This window comes from Lycorma delicatula, chromosome 3, assembly GCF_047948215.1.
Source record: "Lycorma delicatula isolate Av1 chromosome 3, ASM4794821v1, whole genome shotgun sequence".
NCBI classification, from domain to species: domain Eukaryota; kingdom Metazoa; phylum Arthropoda; class Insecta; order Hemiptera; family Fulgoridae; genus Lycorma; species Lycorma delicatula.
Genome location: NC_134457.1, coordinates 199,029,072 through 199,050,185, shown reverse-complemented (window position 1 = coordinate 199,050,185; position 21,114 = coordinate 199,029,072). Strand labels below are relative to the sequence as shown.

The window sequence follows — 21,114 nt, the reverse complement described above, 5'->3', positions numbered from 1 at the left end:
TGTTGAGTAACAAAATCGTACCGTATCCTTCTCTTTTTTCTTTAGTGCTACTTTTAAATGTCCTTAGAATTCTAAACTATTTATTTAAAGGGATTTAACTGGGCGTCGTATTAAATTATTATTATCCAAAGAAGTTTTGGGTAATAAAACGGTAATATTACTTTTAAAAAAAGTTTTTAGTTTTTTAAATAACAAAACTTTTATCTTTCTACACAGAACTGCATAAGAATTTTTTCTATACAATTTTATTCTCAAGTTTTCCAATTATAAGGGCTACATTAAGAAATTTACTGTAGAGAAAATTTCTGTCAGTAATTTCTAAACAATTCATTCATATCTTTAATATGAAAGAATTAACCGTATCTTTTACTGTAATTGAAGGAGCTAATGCTTCAAACCTAACAGTTAGGATTAAAATAACAAAAAATGGATTAGAAGATGCAGAATAATAATTTGCAGCATGCCTAATTTTGAAAACATTAATTTAAGAAAATTTTATTTTCTTCTTTCCAGAGTTTAATTTTTCAAGACTTATTAGAATTACCAATAATATAATGTTAGTAATTTTTTTTTTAATTTGTAAAAGTCCTTCACTCACAAAAATGTTAAGTTTCATATACTTTTTTTAATGTTTTTTTATGGTGGTTTTGTTTTTGTTGTATCAATTTGAAATTATGTTTATGATTTTAATCTAAAATTCGGATAATTTTCATTTCTTAGTTGGGGGTTAGCGGGGTTACTCGTTCCTTTAAAAATATAAGTTTTGTAAATTTTTCATAGTTTTCAAACTTTACCACAAGGACCGGTGGTGAATTAATTAGAAAAAAAAGGTTGTATTCTACTAATTTCTGAACTGCATTTATACTAATTTTTTACTGGTATAATAAATTATTCTTTTTTTTGTATGTAGTGAGAATAAGTAAATATAAATCAATATGAACACAAATAAAATCTAGAATATTATAACATTATACATAGAACTCATGAAAGAGTTAAATTTTTAACTCTACACAAAGGCCTAAAAATTGTTGCAAAAGCATTTCCACTTTTTATTATTTTTTTGTGAAGATTCTACTATTGAAGTGAAGGTAATATTATTGTCATGGTAAAAAAATCAATTCTTTCAATAAAAATGATAATTTTAGGAGCGCCTTCCATGTGGTAAAGAGAATGCTTTAATGGATTGAAAACATTAAATCCCATTTGAGACCAGGAGCGAAAATTTATATTAAATTTTAGAATATTCCTATGCTATGTAAGCTAAAAGCATTCAGTGTTATAAATCTTTCTTTTCTTTATTTCATAAAAATCATAAACTGTAATTTATTAATAAATAAACAATAAAAAACTATTCGTTAAAAATAAAATTACCAATTCATATTTAATATTTATATTAATTTAACGTTTTAAAAATTGTTACATTATTTTCCTTAAATTATTTCGTGTGTAAGAGTGGTATCTAGTAAAAAAGTTAATGAAATAAATCAGACCTTCGAATAGTCAACAAATATAATAAGTCCACTACCCTTAAATTAGAATACAATTTTGGAAACCACCAAACCACTCTTCAGGGTGAAAATGTTCCCCCAGAAAAATTCCAGTAATGGAATAAATGAAATATTTGTTAAACAGAATTTTTTATTAAATACAACTTATAAGCAATTTAACTTTATAATCAACATAACTTATAATCAGTACATGTGAATAATGTATACTTCAATTCATAGAGTAAAATTGAACTTTATAGTTTTACTTTCATAGTTTTACTTGTACTATTTATTCCTTTTGTATTTTAAGAGTATTGTTAACTTTTGTGTTCTTTTTTCTACGTATATATTTGTATTCATTTATAAAGAAACATTTTTAAAATTCTTTTAAAAATACAATTATTACGAATTTTAAGAAATTAACTATTTAATTAAGTTTTTACTTTAAATATGTAAGTAAAGAGTCATATCTAAAAAAAATGTTCTGTAACTTGGGAAGTGTGTTACAAAGATTCATAACTTTCCTTTTTTTTAAGATAAGCTTAATTTTACTAATGTTTCGTTCAGTCAATTTTTTTAATTTTTATATATTTTGGTGTGTAAATAAAGTACACATCCAAAAAATAGTAAATATACACTATTAGGTCAAAAAAAAACCTGGAAAAAGAATTTGAGTTCAAAAATCCTTTACGATACAATTTCTTTAATGACATTTCTCCTTCTGCTGATTATATAAAGAGTAGAACCTACTCATACTGGAAATTGCTGAATAATAGCTTTTATATATAAAGAAAATGCATTTGAGGTAATTTATTATTACTAGTTTACTGCATATCACCACCACCACTTTCATTCTACCAGCTTATACTTAAAGCCTCTTACCAAAATCACTAATAAATAAATATGTAGAAAACCTTTACATTACAAAAAAAAAAAAAAATTTAGGATATGGATTGTCTTATCCATATCGTAAACTAAACCAATTACGCAATTACGCCTTTCAAGAAAAATTGCTATGTGCAATATCACCAAGATATTGTAATAGGATCCTGCTCTTGCCAAATTATTAAGATGAAATGACCTGGAAATTGATGGTCAAGATAGGGATTCATAGTTTAAAATATGTACATTTTGTTATAAAAGCCTTTTATCCTCAAAGTTCTACACACCAGAAGAGCACAAACAAACAAAAAAGCACAAAGATTGTGTTTCCCACATTTTCCTTGAGAATATAAATGCCAAATTTATTGTTAGAATAAGTTCTTTATAAACTAATGTAGAAAGGAAAAAGCTTTGGTCTGAGAAATTATGCAGTCCTAAGTTCACTGTGATTTTTTATTAATGTGACTGCAGCAATTTTGTGAATAAATATATCTATCAATAACCATTAATTACTTAACAGTACTGCAAATGGGCATTTTAAGTAAAATTGACGTACTTTTCCTAAAAGATTTCACAATTTATGTTATTTCTGTGTACATGTAGAATCTTGACTATGATTTATGCAAATTCCACTGATGACTGTGCAACAAAATTTGTGTTGTGAAGTGTTTTTTAACTTTTGATAATCGATTCCTATGCATTTTTAGCGCTGAATCCGAAAATAATCTTCATTTTTTCCATCACATCAGAATTTTTCAAATTGCAATTAAAAATTTGTTGTGAAAATGTGATGCTATAAAGTAGACATAAAATGTTTTTTTTTTTTTTTAAATAAATTAATATAATATATTCTCTTTTTTGGCTTGCTCTACGCCTTCTTATAGCTAAACAGTTGAATGTGGCCTGAAGGGGTAAGGGACAGATTTGGTTGAAGATGATGAGATAGTGGGGGAGTTTGGCTGACAAGTTGTGACCAGATGTAACATGTTTATTAGCAGCTATCTGTGTTGCTCATGCACCATGTAACTACTGTCAATGTTGTTTCAACCATCAGTGAGAATAAATAAGAGTTTTTTCAGTCCTCCATGATAAAACCATTTTTGTCGGTAGAAAATACATTTTAAGGCCATAAAGCAAACTTTCCATTTTCAAGAGGTTGCAAAAATTCTGAAGATTCTTTTGTTACATTTGTGGTAAGTTAATGGTGAAGCAAAAAAGAAATATAATAACACAATATATCTACGTGAAAGTAGAGTAAGACAAAACTTTGAGCCCCCCATGGCATTGCTACATATGTGTTGAAGGACTTGGACAGCAGTCAAAAGATGAAAAGAAGCGTTTAGAGTTGGAGTTGCAATGGTGTGGCGAGAGCTATGAAATCACACCAATGATTGTTACTTTTTTCGACGTGTTCACAGTTTCAATTTGAAGAATAAAAAAAAGAATCATCTTTCCAAGTATGCCATCCGCTTTACGCCTGGTTTCTCATGGTCCAGACATAACAGTGCCAATTCCACCACAAAATTTACATGAAATAGATGGCTCCACAAATGATTTAAACAAGGAGAACAAACCTGGAGATAACTACACCAGAACTTTATTTACAGTATCGACTAAATGAATTGGTTTGAGACTTACATCTGACCAAAGAAAATTCAAAATTGTCTGTTTCTCGAGGCTTAAAGAGAAGAACCTGCTAGTAGCTGGCACCTCATTTTCCTGGTTCAGGTACAGAGGAAAGGGTTCTCTTCGATATTTTTGAGAAGGAGAATTAGTCTTCTACACTGATGTACGTAAACTTTTGACTAGATTTAACATTCTGTACAAAAGTACAGATTGGAGAATGTTCATAGATTTACCCAAAAGAAGCCTCAAAGTTGTGCTTCACAACAGGAGTATGTATTCATAAATACCTGTCAGACATTCTGTACATTTAAAAGAGGGTTATGATAATTTGGAATTTGTTCTCGATAAAATTAAATGTAACAAGTGAATTACGTGATGCGATCTCAAAATGATATCAATTCTTGTAAGACAGCAAGGATGATACAGTTTCCTTGTTTTTTGTGTGAATGGGATAGCAGAGACAGAGAAAATCATTGGATAAGGAAAGACTGGCCAAAAAGAGCTTCATTAGAACCTGGAACCAAAAATGTGCTCTGAAAAGCTCTCGTAGATCGAAACAAAGTTCTCCTTCCATCTCTGCATATCAAGTTAGGCCTTACCAAAAGAAGGTAAATGTTTTAAATAAATTATGAAAAATTTCTAGTCTTTATCAACTGCCGAACTAAATGAGGGTGTCTTTGCTGGTCCTAACTTGAGAAACAAATGGAAGTTGCAGAAAAAGAAGCCTGAGCAGCCTTTAAAGACATAGTAAACAAGTTTCTGGCCAATAAGAAGGCTCTAAACTTCAATCAATCATTGAGAACGTGCTGCAGAAATAAGAAAATATCGGGCGTTCCACGAGCTTGAAAATTCACTTCCTAAATTCAAATGTGGACTATTTTTCTAAAAATCTGGGTACCGTTAGCGAAGAGACGAGTAAGAGATTTCATCAAGACGTAACTGAAATGGAAAAACAAGGAAAATGAACTACTATGATGATGGCAGACTACTCCTGGATGTTACTCTGAGATGAACCCTGTAGAGAACATAAGCCGTCCAAAGACACTTTGACACACGGAATAAAATTCTAAGTATATTTACAAACTTCTTCATTATGGGTAGGTGAAGAGGGGGAGTGGTTTCCAAAGGCATGATGTACCTCATAAAATAAATCAATTAAAAATGCACTACAATAGAAATTAGGCTTATTTTGTCACAATTTTCATTAGAAATTAAGGAGTCAATGACCCCCCCCACCCTCCTCTTCACACCATTCAACTGTTAGCTTTAAGAATGCATAGTATAAGCCAAAAAACTGAAAATATATTAATTTATTATAATAAAAAACGTTTTATATCTATTTTATTGAATCACATTTTCAATGTTTTACAAATTTTGAAATTGCAAAAAATCCTGATGTGATGGAAAGAAATTAAGATTATTTTCGGATTCAGCGCTAAAAAATGCATAAGAATCAATTATTAAAAACTAAAACAACCAACATGTGATTAAAAAATAGTTGAATCAAATGCTCCCACAGTAAAAAATTTTATGTTTGAAATCTAAATATGCAACACTGATTGTGAATATCTTCTGTAGTGCAATATTTATATACACATATCAGCTGGGTTACAATTCCATAATAAAGCAAGTTGGGCTATTGTGTAGCCATATTTTCCTTACATGTAGTAGGCAGATCCACCCCTACCAAACATCAAGAATTGAATCACTAAAACCAGCTATCACAATAGCATCAACTTTGTGGACATTTAGAAAAAACAAAACCCCTGGGGAGAAAGTGATCAAGGATATGGATGAATAATAAAGATCTAAAGGCAAACCGTAAAACGAGATAACCTCCTGGCAGAGAGATCATCCACCCAAATTCACAATTTTTTGAAAGGATTAAGATATCTTACCTGAATTAAAGCAGGATATTACTGATCAATTTTTGTTAAATGACAGCCCAAAGATATGCTGCAACAAATTGTTTTCCAACTAAATATGTAAACACCTATTTGAGAACAGGCCCAGGCACTAAGAATTCAAACTGAAAGATATATTGCATGTGTTCAGTGATAATATTGATTTAAAGGAATAAAAATGGGATTTAATTAACAGTAAAAGGTTACACTGATAAACACAATTTTTGTTTCTTAACATGTGATACATGAAACCAGTCTGTTTTTAATGCTAAAAATGAGTTTGAAATTACAATTTTTACATCACCCTATGTTTTTGAAAAATTCCAAAATTTAAATTTTGAAAATTGTTGTTATAATTATCACATAATTTTTAATTTTATGTAATTACATCTTTGTGCTCAATGTATATATTTTAATTCCATTAATCAGTTGTTAACCATGAAATAGTAACTTAAATCAAAACACAAACATCACATATCCTGACATCATACCTCTCTGTTGATATCTGTACAATTAATAACAAAAGGTTTGTTGGCCTACTGTTTTTAATAGTAGATCAACAATACTTGCTTTTATAGTTACTTTTAATAATAGTAACTCTTTAGTTAATGTGAAACTATATTGACACTTACAGTCTGTCTGATAAGTGTGTAAATAATTGACAGTTTTCGTTGTATGTGTGGTGAGTAAAATCACATAAGGTAAACATTACACCTTTAATTAAAGAAGCTTATTGAATTTTGCAAAATCGCTGATCAGCATAAGACATGGGCTCAATAAAAGAGCCAACTTAAGAGGATGACTAAAAGGTCTTGCCAGTTGGTGTCCCCCTGATTTGGCTTTAACCAAAATATCACTTAACCAATTGTTATTTCTGTTCAACAAACATGGGCCTGGAATTTCAATAATTCCAAACACACTACTATATCCTTCATTGGTATCTGCACTAACACTTCTACCTCACAGTGAATTCATTTCAGTTCCTAAAGTTCCTGAAAACTTGTTATCGTGAAGAAGCAAAAATAGTAGAAGGAGGCAATCATGATGCAGACTTTGAACTGCAATCTGGCAAGCCACATCTTAAATCATAAAGCGAGCTAAATGACTGATATGAGATTTAAACTAATCAAAGAAAAACAAGCTGAACTTTTATGTTTAAGATTAAAATTTACTTTTAAAAATTCAAAATAGGCGGCTATTGAAGCAGACAGAGACACTTTTTTCAATAATTTGTTGAGGAAAATTACTGGTTTACTGTACAAATATTGATGTTACAATAAAGAAAAGTTCATGAACTAGAGAAGAGTGGTACCTTTACATTGATTCTTCCAAGTACAGCTTAAAAGTAGTTATGCTTCACAATAATAATAAATATTCTTCTGTATAAATCTGCTATGTAATAATATGAAAAATGTATGATGTTATGAAAACATTTTGAAAAAGTAACTAATAAAAGGATAGTTGGAATGTACATGAAGGTATAAAAGTAGGCTTTTAAATTTTTATACAGTAGTTTTGTAAACAAATACTGAATATGTTGACATCTGTTGAGTCATTCACAAATATAACTTTTTATTTTGTTAGCTTGGGACAACCAAGCTAGGAATCAGTATTACATAGTAAAACACTGGAAGAAATGCAAGAACTTAATTCTGTAGAAAAAACATTCAGGAGCCTCTAGCTAAACAAAGAAAAAAATATATTTTATATCAAACTGGAATTAGTAACAATTTTTGTAAAAGCTATGGACAGTCTAGGATTCTTGTACATAAGGCAGAAATTCCCAAAAGTGAAGCAGAAATTAAGGAAGGGACTTTTGTTAGCCCCACAAATATTGGAATTGGACAGAGAGAAATGTTCAACTTTGTTGACCGATGAACTCATTGTTTGGACAGCATTTAAAGACACTTGTGAAAATTTTCTGGGTATCTGTAAATTACCAAATCTTGGGGAAGTAAATAATGAACAATTTCATGAAGATATTTCAGTTCTGGAAAACTGTTGGGAGTTTAATTTGAAATGTACCGACAAAATTTGTAGATGCTATCTTAAAGGAAAGCATCTGATAAGTTTTACTGCAAATATATGTCATCCCATAACATTAACTTTTACGGACCTTTAATGTGCCATTACATTAAACTGAGGGTAACTGAATGATTCCACTTACAATCTATGCACACAAACGTACCACAGTTTTATTTTATATGTAAAGTGTTATTAGAAGGGACTAAAAATTGTTCCTTGAACTTAATAATAAAAAGTTATTTTTCTAACTCTACTTCCTTTACTCCTCTATCCCTTCTTCCCTATGTATTTCATGTTCAGATAGAAATCAAAAAATTAATACAAAAATTCTTTTTTTAGAGTAAAGTTGATGAGCACCTTTTTAATCAGTGGTTAAACTATAATTACATATTATATCTTTCAAATGTATGGTGTAAAACAAATTTTATATTTAAATTGTTAAGGGGTTATCCATTTCAATTTAGAACATAAAACAATCTTTTACAAAGTGTTTGCCAAACATTATTTATGAAATTTGAAATAGGTTGGCATATCTATTTCATCAGTTATCTCAAACTAGCTGGTTTCTATGTTATTGGTAGTAATTTTTAGATTACTATAATAAAAATCGGTATCAGGCAAGGTAAATTATTTAATAAAACCTGTCAAATTACAAAAACAAACTAGAATTGCAACAAAGTCCAACTAACTAGTCCGAGATGAAGTTAGGAACTTAACTGATCAGCTTACCTACAAAGGCATTTCCTAGATAAGATCTTAAGTTGACTAGGCATTTTAAAAATTTGTTTTATTAAGAAATGGGTCTTAAATAAAACTACTTTTACCATGCAAACAAATATCATTTTCTGAAGGCTTACATAACAAAACATTTTATCTGATTAAGATACAATCCTTATAGACTGCTAACACCAGTGCAATACTACAGAAATTTTGCAATTACAATCTGTGAAATATAATAACAGAACATACTTCCTTCTGCAAATGGCAGAAGAATGTAAACAGATTAAATAGAAAGAAACCTAGGTAAAAATGGCATTTTCTGCTACTTTTTTCCTAATACAATGTAAAAGCCATTTCTGAACTAGAAATTTCAAGGTTGCTAGAGATTTTATAGAATTGTATGTAAAAATGAGGGAGAGGCTCACTGATGTTGATGGCAATTTATAAATTTAAATCTTTTGAAACCTTTCTACATAAACTATAATTGTATTAACATTCCATACCATTCTACCTTGTGAAGAATGAACTATTAACATAGTTTGGGTTAGCCAGATTAAATATTTTAATATCCTAGTCAATTAGAATTACAAGGACTTCGGCTACCTATATAGACAATACAAGCTGCTAAAAAAGAAAAAAACATTTTCCTATTATTTTCTATCAGATAAGCGGTTAAAATGAACTGCAACAATTTAAACATACAAAAAACTGGATTATATCTAATATTTATAACTTATCTTTTATTTTCAATTAAAATCATACAAATGCATACCAATAATGCTACTTTACAACAGTATACCATCAATCCAGTGTTGAAAGGTACACTTAATGTACAAAATGATAGTCTTATTTCATTACTGTTTTTTTAAACAATTTGAAAAAATTAACAAGACTTTTAACAATTTTTGAAAAGCATAACTTGTCAACAAACTTTCAGCATGGTTTTAGGAAAAAATCTACAACACAATTCCCAGTTTTTTGAAAACATTTCAAATTGCTTAGACTAAACGATTCCATTTTCATTATTTTGATCTCAATAGAGCATTTGATCGTTACAAATTTTTTACTGATGAAATAATTAGTAGCTATTATGTTTTTAGATGAACTGCTTACAACTGGTTAGTCATACTTTACTCATAAAGAGAAAGTTGAAATTTCATCTTTTGATAAGAACAAAGGCTCAAAAATGTAGTGCTACAGGTAATGCCCACGGCCCATTGCTCTTTTTGTTTTTTTAATTATATTCCTCAAAACCATTCAATGTTACCTCCTCCAAAATTAAGACAACTGCATCTATATCTGAAAATTATCTAAAAAAGTATTGAAAAGTCAACAATAACAGTTAAAAAATGATTCAATGGATGGATTGTAACCATCTAACTTTAAATATGGAAAAAACATTGCACTATTCTCATTTAGACATTATACTGCAATCACGTGGATAAAATCACCATTAATAATGACACTTTCTTTCTGCTGCCCATAAACTACATGTTTCACTATATGATAAATTCTCTTGAGATAATCAAAACTTATTTCATATATAATAAAATCAAACCATATTGTTTTGGTTTAAAATACCTTAATAAAATGTTAAACTTAACATAAATATTAAATATTTATTATGCTTACGTACATTCCTGTTTTAAGTATAATTTTCCTTTACTAAACCAAACAATCTAACTGTATAAATCAATACAATACTTTGTATACAAGGAATTATCTTATTATGCTTCTGTTGCCATTTTTAAGTATACAACCATTAACAAAATCTTCCCACCAATCTATTTAAAATTTAATCAAAATATTTTCTTTTAGATAAACAATATTATATTTTATCAATGAATTTTTAAATAACACTAACTAAGAAAAACTGAATTTTCAACATATTCATAAATATTTGCTTAAATAATTTTCAACAATGCCTTTGAATTGTGAATTATGTCATATTATTTTTTACATATATAATCTCATGTATTTATATAACATTATTTTTTGTGTAAACATTTTAAATAATTAATATGAACTTTTATCAATTCCATCTTTAAACTTTTTGTAGTGTATTATGTGATGCTGCTCTGTTGTGGATTTACAATGGTTTCCCTTGACCTATTCTGAAAATGATGTGGCAGTTCCTTTTTTAATCTGTGGATTAGTATATGTTCCTCTTTTTACATAACCTACTGAATGTATTATTATTTAACAATCAGAATAAAAGTTTTACTTATTAATAAAAAGTTATCCACATTCTAAAGAATTTGGTAATTTTCTAAAATCATAAAACATTATAATTTTGAGAATATTCTAAAATAATTTTCAAAGTTAGCATGAAAATTTATGTCATCAATAACAAAAGCTCAACTTTGAATGAATATCATATGAACCATTTATAAAACAAAATTTTATATCATATTAACCTTTATTGTACTATGTATTACTTTTATTTCAATTTATTTGAAGAAATTATGAATAAATATATTCAATTTTTGTTTTCCAGCTAATGTTTTTAGTTTCAAAAATTAGTTTAAAGATTTACATAGAAAAATTAGTTTAAAAGATTTAAGTAGTTTTATCTTGCTAGCGGATTAAAAAAAAAATATAGATATTTTTTTTCAATGGATGGTTTCAATATAAAAAAGAAAATATAATGCTGCTTTTCCTCTCAGTAAAAAAAGTTTTTTTTTTTAATTTATGGGTTTCGCTAACACCAATTACAAAATGTATGCAATTTCAGTTCACAACAGCATTGAAAAAGTGTTGTTAGGAAAGAAGATTCTCATTAAAACTGATGGCAATTACACCCATTTATTATAAAATAGTTGTTCAATGCAAGTATGTAGCTTAGGAACAGATCTTTTATTAATTTGTGTAGCTATTTTGCTGTGGAGCATTACATGTGACTAATCTTTTTTAACAGGAATTTGAGGTTCTAACTTTTTAATCAAAATTTTTCTTTCATTCACATTTTTTTTTACCTCATTTTTAATCAAAATGATGAAACTATTATAACTGATAGAAAAACCTGATCTGCACATGCAATACAATGCGGTGGGGAAAAGTCCCTTCCAATTCAGCTACTAGCAGATGATCATTCATTGCCAATGACTGACTATTCACTCAGCAAAAAAAAATAACTCTTATTCTGGCAATGAAAAAGATGACTAAACTTATGCTGAATATATGTATAATAATTTAAAATCAGCATTTGAAATACAAACCCTGTAAATGCAATCTGAGACTTTCACAGAGCTGAAAAAAATTATTAAATTTTTTTGTTATAGCCAATTTATCATTTTCTGTTTTTGTATCTGCAATACTTTTTATAAATGATCATATACTTTCATTACAAAATAAATCGCATTGTTTATGTTTGACACAACTTTTTATTTTTTTGAATAGTTTTTTTATTAATGAAAAAATACAGTAAAGAGTAATAATATTAACTCTAGTTATTTTGTTTAGTTCACAGAATATAATTTATTCTCCCTGACTAACTTGTTACATGATACAGCTTCTTAAAATGATCACAGAATTTCATAAATTAAATTACTGCATATCTATCATTTTTATTATAAGGAGCCTAAGCAATTTTAATGTTGTAATAATGCTTGTGGCTTTCATATAGATCAAACCATTTCAGGTCACCCCAAAAATAAAATTCTGCTGAAAAAACTTATTTATTTTTTATCACAGACTTCAGAGTTGAAAAAAGAAGTCACATTTTATTTATTTTTAGGTTTCATATTTTTTAAAATTATTTTGCAATTTTTTGAGGCGCAGAAACTTTAATAATTTCCTTGTTTTTAAAAACATCAAGTTTGAACAAAACTGCGTTATTCTGCATACAACATGCTATATATTCATATTTTATATTCATAGAATATTTTGAACAATCCTGAACGAAAACTCAAAAACTACCTGAAAATCCTAGTTATAAAAACACAAAATCTCAACTTTCTAACTAAATATTTTTAGGAAAAGAACACTCGCTTCACCTTCATGTTTTTGTTTTGTTTGAGGTTAAAAAACTTTGAGAGCAGGAGCTATATTACCTTTATTTAGAAACCTCTAAATACTATAATTTGAGTAAATTTGACTTAACTCAAAATGAAATAACTTAAAGGGACACATCAAAAAAACTTCAAATTTTCACAAAACCAACTTTATATATTTAATAAGTCATCAAAATTAAAAATAACCTTTATACTGTACTAGTAATATTTGATTATTAAACCACATCTAACAAGTTAAAAATCACACGATCAACAGGCATACATTTTTTAACATGAATTTATATTCAAAATTAAGATCATTACGATTACCTTTTTTTATGGCTTTTTAAGAAATAAATTAAGTAAACAACAGAGTAAACTTCTGTACACAAAAATCTCTGATTTTGTAAAACAAAAGGTCCATATTTTTTCTACTTATTCTAGCAGTTGGAATATTTTTTCAATCTAAGGTTTTTAAATAAAGGTTTAATTAATTTTACCTTACCTTCTCAAAATACAAATTATCTCTAAATAAAGTACTATTTGGTTTTGGTAATTTACCTTAACAAATATTTCAGGTATCACTTCAAAATATAACTGTACTTTTCCAAAGGTGCAACAGGAGGGTGTTATCAAAATACTTTCTGGAAAACAGGTTTATTCATAATGTTTCCTACAAAGGTTCTTGTTGGCATTCATTATTATTAAATTACTTTTATATGCATCTAAACAAATATGAAAAAACCTATTTTCATTAAGGTCCCGTATAATATTCACAACATGCCTAAGATACACTAAAATTAAGTAACATTTACGGTATATGCTTGTTGAAATCAGTCAGTAGAATACGCATGAACTTATGACATAATAATATCCAAGCTAATTATTTAGTTTATACTGAAAACCAAATTTAGAGCAATGTAGACAAAACCGATATAAATAAATTAATCATATACCTGGTAAAAAACAAATATTTACTATTACACTTGTATGCAGTAGTGCAATATATGCAACACTGTTTTGTTAGGATATCCTAACAAAGTTCATCTGATGATGATATAAACAGTACACCAGTCATGACATGCAACAGAATAAAATTACAGGTACTACCTCTCTTTCTTTTTTTTTTCACTGCACTAATCGCATATATGAATAGATTTACACCTTTTTTGACAACAGGTTATTATGAATTAATCAATTTAGAGATCAATTATAATACGATTTATAAAAAAGGATAAATAAATAAAGAAAAAAAATTATTTTGCTAAAAAAACAAAAACTAAATTTATTTTATAATTTCTCATAACATGAAAGAAAAAAAATGATTGGGAAGGTTAGTGTCACCAGCCCAAACAAGTTATTAGGAAAATCGATAATAAATAAGACAATTCCAATTGTAATTTTTAATTAAGAGAAAAAGTATCAAATTTTTTAACAGAAAATACTGAAAATTTTCTAAAAAAAAAAATCTACTACATTAGAAATTGCAAATACGTAAGTATCTTATTATAAAATTAGAATCATATTAATATAATTAAACTGTTCATCGTTAATATTAAAGCAACAGAGTAATTAGATTTATTAAAAATTAGATATTAAAAAGCATAAATGAACTTATTATTAACTCCGATTTAAATTGTATATTTCTCAAATGTCTCTGTGCTAGGAGAAGATAATAGATAGTGCAAATTAGTATCCATAGCCACCATTATCATTGGGTGAACGAATATCATCGATTTTTAAAATCATTTTTACAAGCTGAGTGGCAAGCATTATTTGCTGCTTCTTACTTTGCAATGTTTCTATAACATTCTGTTCTTTCATGTCGTATGTTCCTTTTAACATACAATCAATACCAAGGGCAGGGTTTTTCTGTTCGGTTTGCATAGCCTTCACTTCTGTTAAAGTATCAATTGGAGACAAACCGCTATTTTCTGCTAAAGCCATAGGAACACTTTCTAATGCTTCTGAAAAAGCTCTTAATGCATACTGCTCTAATGTTGAAATTTGTTCTGCAGCTCGTGCGGTTGCAAGAGCACAAGAAATCTCAGCAGCTCCTCCTCCATACACAATCCTGTTATCCAAAATCAAGTTTCTCACGACACAAAGTGCATCGTGAATACTGCGCTTAGCTTCTTCGATTATCATGTTATTACCTCCTCTGATAAATATTGTCACGGCACGAGAATTTTTACATTCTTCTATTACTAACATTTTGTCCTTAGTTGTACCGAAGCTAATCTCTCTAACGATTCCGGCATGTCCTAATTTTTCAGCTGTTAACTCTTCAAATCGTGGAACGATACGTCCTCCTGTAGCGATAGCTATTAATTCTATTTCCGGACCGCCAACCCAACGCACAGCGGGTAATTCATTTTGAAGCAAAAGATGGTTTGCTTCATCATCGAACCCCCATTGACAAATAGCCAATGTAGCTCCAACTTTTTTCACTTGCTGCACCATCTCTGTAAATTTTTCTGCTTCGTACTGCCTGAGCGCCTTGTAATCTTCTACAGAAGTGACATCGAGCTTATGTTTAGTTTTTGGTTTCGGCGGTTCAAAAGGGCAAGTCAATATAGCGAGTTCAACGTCTTTTAATTGTTTAGGCATTTGAGGATGTGAAAAATCTTTATCAACAACGACACCTTTAACGAGCATTGTATCTTCTAATTTTCCTCCTACTTTGCCTTCCACTTTTATCAATTCAAAATTAACATCTTTTTTTTCCAAATCGGCAACAGACATAACAGCTTCAACCGCTATTTCTGCCATCTGACGATGACATTTGTTAACAATCTTTGAGCCCAAAGTTGTCATCGCAGTTTGAATTAAATGTTCCAAATTATTTGGATCGACAGGAAAGCTATCTGCAATCTTTTCTAAATTGCTTACGGCATGTTGTGCGGCTAATTCAAACCCATCAGCTATTCTAATAGGGTGAATTCCTTTATCTATAAGCTGTTCAGCTTGTTCTAAAAGCGCTCCTGCTAATACGACTACCCCAGTAGTACCATCTCCTATTTCATCGTCCTGAGATTGAGATAACTGAACCATAAGTTTAGCTATTTCGTGGTCGACATCCATCATTTTCAAAATTGTAGCACCATCGTTGGTTACAGTGACATCTCCATCAGGAGAAATCATCATCTTATCCAAACCTTTTGGGCCGAGAGATGTTCGGAGGATGTTTGAAATTTGGCGTGCAGCCAAAATATGAGATTTTATAGCATCACTACCGGTTAAACGTTTCTGCTTTTCTTGGTCTCTAATAATAATAAAAGGACGGCCGAATTCATCAAATGCTAATGAACCTGGTAAACTGGTCATGATGTGATGATTCGATAAAAAAATCCTTTTTACAAATAACTTTACTTACTAAATAATAAAGTACACAAAGGGTTCTGAAGATTCTTAAAAGTCACTCCACAATCAGCACACAGAAATTGAATTCAATTATGTCTGAAACAAAAGAAAGAAAATTTTTTTAAGATTAAACAAATAAAATATTTAAGGATTTAAATTACAAACATAATTTTTTTTTGTGCTCAATGTTTTAAGTCTAGATTGCAGGAATTAAATAGATAATTATTAAATGTTAATAATACATCACAAAAATGAGCATCCAATCTAAACAGTAAAATAATCTACCTAGTGAGCTAATTTTATTCAACAAACAATAGTCTGGTAAACTTGATGTAACAGTAACTGCTACAACGGAGAGTGTTCATGCGAATACAAAGTTTAACAAAGGAGCCTACTAAACAATTACACCAAACAATAAGAACAAAAACTAATTAAATGTTTGTTAGTAATAATCAAATTATGTTTATACTAAGTAAGGGTGGATAGTATATATATCCTTGTCATTAATAAACATCCATTAAAAGTTTGTATGGGTTTTGAACTCTGATCATTTTGAGACAAAATCTAACAAAAATGTATAACCATATGGAAAACTGAGCTAGAAAGTAAACTATTTCTTCTTTTTAAGAAATGTGCAAGTTAGAGAACCTTAAAACAATGATCAGTTACCAAAATTTTAGTTTAAAGAAATTTGAATTTGTAAGACTACAATTTAAATTAAGTATACAGTTGTAAAACATGAAAAGATTTTATTACACATAAAGTGACATACATGCTTTCCACTGGCTTCAGGTAAAGGAATGATGAAAAATTTACTGCCTTAAAACTGTTTACTTCTAATATGCATTAGTTTATTATAGATTGGGATTATTGCTCAAGATTTACTTCTACAATGTCAGCTTTTACAGTATATACAACAGTATTAACCAGAGCACTTTTGCTTTTGTTTTTTTTTTTCTTTCTTATATTAAATATATTTTAATATTATTGATCTAAAAAAGTTTTTTAAATTTCAAAAAATTTCTGAACAAGCTGCTGTTTTAACCCACCTTAAATACTCAATAAACAAGAATTTGGTTCTGGTAAGCTTGGAATAATGTCGCTCTCATAACTTCAACTATACCTTATTTCAAAGAAGCTATTCAGCTGCGCATGAGCTAACAACTGCTGATCAGTAACAATACAATACAGACTTAATATTTAAACTGTGATGGGCTACTCTTTACTTAACATAAAATACTGAAAGATGTGGATTAAAAAAGTCACTTATATTTATTTTTTATGTGTCCATACCCTATATCAATCAACTGGTTACCATCTTTACATAAAAGCACTCATTATCATCTTTACACATGACACACCAAATAAATATATTTTAAATATAAAAAATTTTGAAAAATCAAATAATTCATTAACATACTGACCACTGTTTACGAGAATTTAATATTATATGAAATACAAAGCACCGAAACACAGTAATTAGATAAATTAAACTAAACATATTAATTGCAAAGAATCAATTTTTGCGGCATCCTAGATATTCAATTGGGTTTGAATTCTTTAATTACATTATAAAATAATTCTTTTAAAAATTTATTTTATTCTTATTTTAAATTGTTCTTTGTTTTGAAATATTGAAGTATTTTACTTTGTTTTATTTTTCATTATTGCCAACTATTAACATTTTTAATTAAATCACCTTAATTAAAATAAATCTTTTAGAAGAATTATATAGTAATTATAAAATTCAATACCAACTGAAGATGTAGGATACCACAAAAATCGATTCTTGGAAATTAATACGGTAAGTTTAACTTATCTAATAGTGTTTTAGTGGTTTATATTTCATATAATATTTATTTCCAAAAAAAAATAATTTTCTTATTAGTGTTTGCAATTAAATTATTATATAAATATAAAACTATTTCATAAATAAAAATTGAAGGTACTTAAATTATTATGGAGTTTTTCAATGCAGTTTTTACTACGGAGTTTTCTAATATTTATGTTACATGCTTTTGCAGAGACTGCTGCTTCTTCAGAATATTTTTTTGAAAAACATACATTTCCATAGTTTTCATAAAATGGAAAATATAAAATAAAAAGGAAAAGTAGTTAATGGAGTAACAAAGAAAGTAGCGAAAGCAAAATAAATATATCTGCTGCTAGGATGCAGTTTGTTAGGCTAGTCATTAATGTGTGCTTTTACACAATCTGCTGTTACTCATAACCTAACCCTGTTTTTATAAATTTAATTATTTTCTTTTCAGGAAGGAAATCAAATCCTAGGAATATCCGTACAAAAGATAAACTTCTATATTATAAATAGTTACAAGTTTATTGTTAGTGATATAATTAATAAAATTAATGAACAAACATTTCATTTTACTTACTCTTACAACCACCAAAAACCAACCCTCTTTTTTTGTTTAAAAAAAGAGCAGTTTTACAATCAGAACACCTAAAATGGCATCTCTAATCATTATAAACAGAATTAAGGATAATTCAAGAAAATAAAGGTATTAAGAAAGTAATATGGATATAATTCACTCATCCTTCTCATTTCCAATTAATATTGTATAAGAATTACTATTAGCAATGATATCGCAAAATATTTAAAAAAATCTTTATTAGAGTAACTAGATAAATCAGTAGTCTAAATTTACTTATCTTTATAATAAATAAGAGGTGGATAAACTCATAAAAATGTAAATTTGAATAAGTTGAAACACCACATATATTAAAATAATCACTTTTAATTATGAAGATATCAACTGTATTCTAGATTATGGTACATTAAACTAGGTTAATATAAGTCTGCTGTTTGCTGCTGTAACTGGGTTAAATTGATAATTGTTTGTTTTAATTATTTACCAATATTTTTTTATCAGTGTTTTGGCATAGTATAAGCTACAAAATATGATTATTTGGAAATGGTGTGCTCATGTGGACAAACATTTTTATTATACGTTATAAAATTTCTAAAATTCTTTTAATTTTAATATAATTAATGTAGCAGCGACAAGTATGTACCTACTATTTAATAATAAAAAGCTTAAGGTTGTATTCTATTGAGCCAAAGCAATCAGTCATAAAACTATTAAGTAAATATTGGTCAAAATAATTATTTAATCAAATTAATAGATTTAAATGATTGTAAACAGGAAATCTAACTTTAATAAAGAAAAAATATAAAAAACGCAAACAAACAATTTATTGTAAAAATTCCCATTTAAATTCACAATTAAAATAATTTTACTATGCCACAATATAAGTGAAAGTGCATAAGAAAATAATTCAAGAGTTCATTTAAATAAAAGGCACAATATGATGGTCATTTCACCTCTATTAATAATATATGTATATCCATCACATTTGTACCAGTATGACCTATTTTTAATATATCTTCACCATTATTTAATTTTCTAAAAAATGTGTAAGAGTCGCAGTTTTCAATATATTTCTTTGGGTCCAAATTCTGTAACATAGCCAATCTCATCTGACCACTGTATGCCATTGCACCAGCAGCATCAGTAGGTCCATCAATACCATCTGTACCTCCACAAAGAAATCCGATATTGAAATTTCCTAAAAGTGGATTGTCCTTAGATGCTTTGTTTAAAGCATCAGAAAATTGTAAAACCAGTTGCTGGCTACGCCCTCCTTTACCTTCTCCTTTTACTTTTACAGTTGGTTCACCACCAAATAATAAACATAATTTTTCATCTTTAAAATCATGGATAATGCAAAGTAATTCTGAAAATGATGCATCTGCTATTTTGAGTTGACATTTAATTTTTTCCATTTTGTCTTCAAAATCAGATTTTGATTCCAATCTATTGGATAGAACTTGACAAATGCAAACTACCAGCTCAATATATGAAGAATATAATTCTGAAACTAATCCTTCTAAAACTTCAGTTAAAATAACTGCTTTATAGTTATATTTCTTAACATCAGATAATGCAGCTTCTAAAGCAATTTTATTACTGCCTAATAATATGTTTTGTACATCTCCTTTAATATCTTCTTTCAAAGGCTGCTCAATCATTTGTTTAACAGAAACTGGTATTTTATCTAGCAAAGAATACTTTTCAAAAATCATTTTTGGTTTCTTTGGGTCATCATTATTGGGAACAGTTGGTCCACTAGCAATCAAATCTAACGGGTCACCAACTATATCAGATAAAATAAATGAAATAACTTTAGCAGGATAAGCTAAATGGAGCAAACCACCTCCTTTAAGAAGAGATAATCTTTTCCTAATACAATTAAGCTCAGTTATATCAGCACCCTGCCTTGCAAGTAGTTTAATGACAGTTGCTTTATCGTGTAATGTTACTGGCGGTACAGGTAAAGGTAACAATGCGGATCCTCCCCCTGATACCAGTACTATAAGCACATCATCTTTTCCTAAACTTTTAACCAACTCTGCAATATGTTTTGCAGCTTTTTCCGAATTTTCATCCGGAATATTATCTTTTGCCCCTTCAAATATTTTTATCACACCGCCTTCCATAAATTTAAACTGGCTAAACACTTCTTTTTGACCTACAGGAATACTAATGATTCCACCTTGTAAATGACGCCCCAATTTTAATTCGACCTGATGAGCCATACCAAAAACAGCTTTCCCGAAACCGACCAAATACAAATTATTGTTCAAAGAATAAGTTTTATCACCAATTTTAATATCCGAACCTGTAGATTTTATCACATTCTCAATTAATGTGTAGGGATTAACGCTGTTAACCGCATGCTGAAACACTAACCTCAAAGTACGCTTAATTGCTAAAGGAGAACTTACAATTCTAGAGACCATATTATGCTTGTTTGAAATATCCATTCAAAGTGGACCTGGTAAACAGCAAATTCAATTTTGATGAAAAATGTATTAAATCACAAATAATCACATAAACGTATAACAACTTATGCACACCACGATCTTGCTCTTCCTCTGAACGCAGGTTGTCAAACTTCCAATAATTAGTCGCGTTTACGAAATCACGAACCTTTGATGTGCCAACACTTACATTGAAGCACATGATATTCTATTCGGTTGTTTTTAGTTTGTTATCCTTTTTATGTTGATAAGTTTTTTGCTATGGACTTTCA

General features: G+C 28.7%; 2 protein-coding genes across 2 annotated transcripts; both read right to left on the bottom strand.

The window, feature by feature from the left end:
- Window positions 1-14,024: 14,024 nt before the first annotated feature.
- CCT5 (chaperonin containing TCP1 subunit 5) lies at window positions 14,025-21,105 on the bottom strand. The gene is made up of 2 exons (XM_075361337.1): window positions 20,807-21,105; window positions 14,025-16,095 (listed from the first exon to the last, which is right to left on the bottom strand). The coding sequence occupies exon 2, from the start codon at window positions 15,961-15,963 to the stop codon at window positions 14,326-14,328; it is 1,638 nt and encodes a 545-aa protein (XP_075217452.1). The 5' UTR covers window positions 15,964-16,095; window positions 20,807-21,105; the 3' UTR covers window positions 14,025-14,325.
- On the bottom strand, window positions 19,197-20,821 carry LOC142321284 (glycerate kinase). Its single transcript, XM_075359282.1, has one exon. The coding sequence runs from the start codon at window positions 20,819-20,821 to the stop codon at window positions 19,334-19,336; it is 1,488 nt and encodes a 495-aa protein (XP_075215397.1). The 3' UTR covers window positions 19,197-19,333.
- Window positions 21,106-21,114: the final 9 nt, after the last annotated feature.

Bases quoted from the DNA above. Each gene is read 5' to 3' on its own strand.
- CCT5 (XM_075361337.1), bottom strand. From the start codon at position 15,963: ATGACCAGTTTACCAGGTTCATTAGCATTTGATGAATTCGGCCGTCCT.
- LOC142321284 (XM_075359282.1), bottom strand. From the start codon at position 20,821: ATGGTCTCTAGAATTGTAAGTTCTCCTTTAGCAATTAAGCGTACTTTG.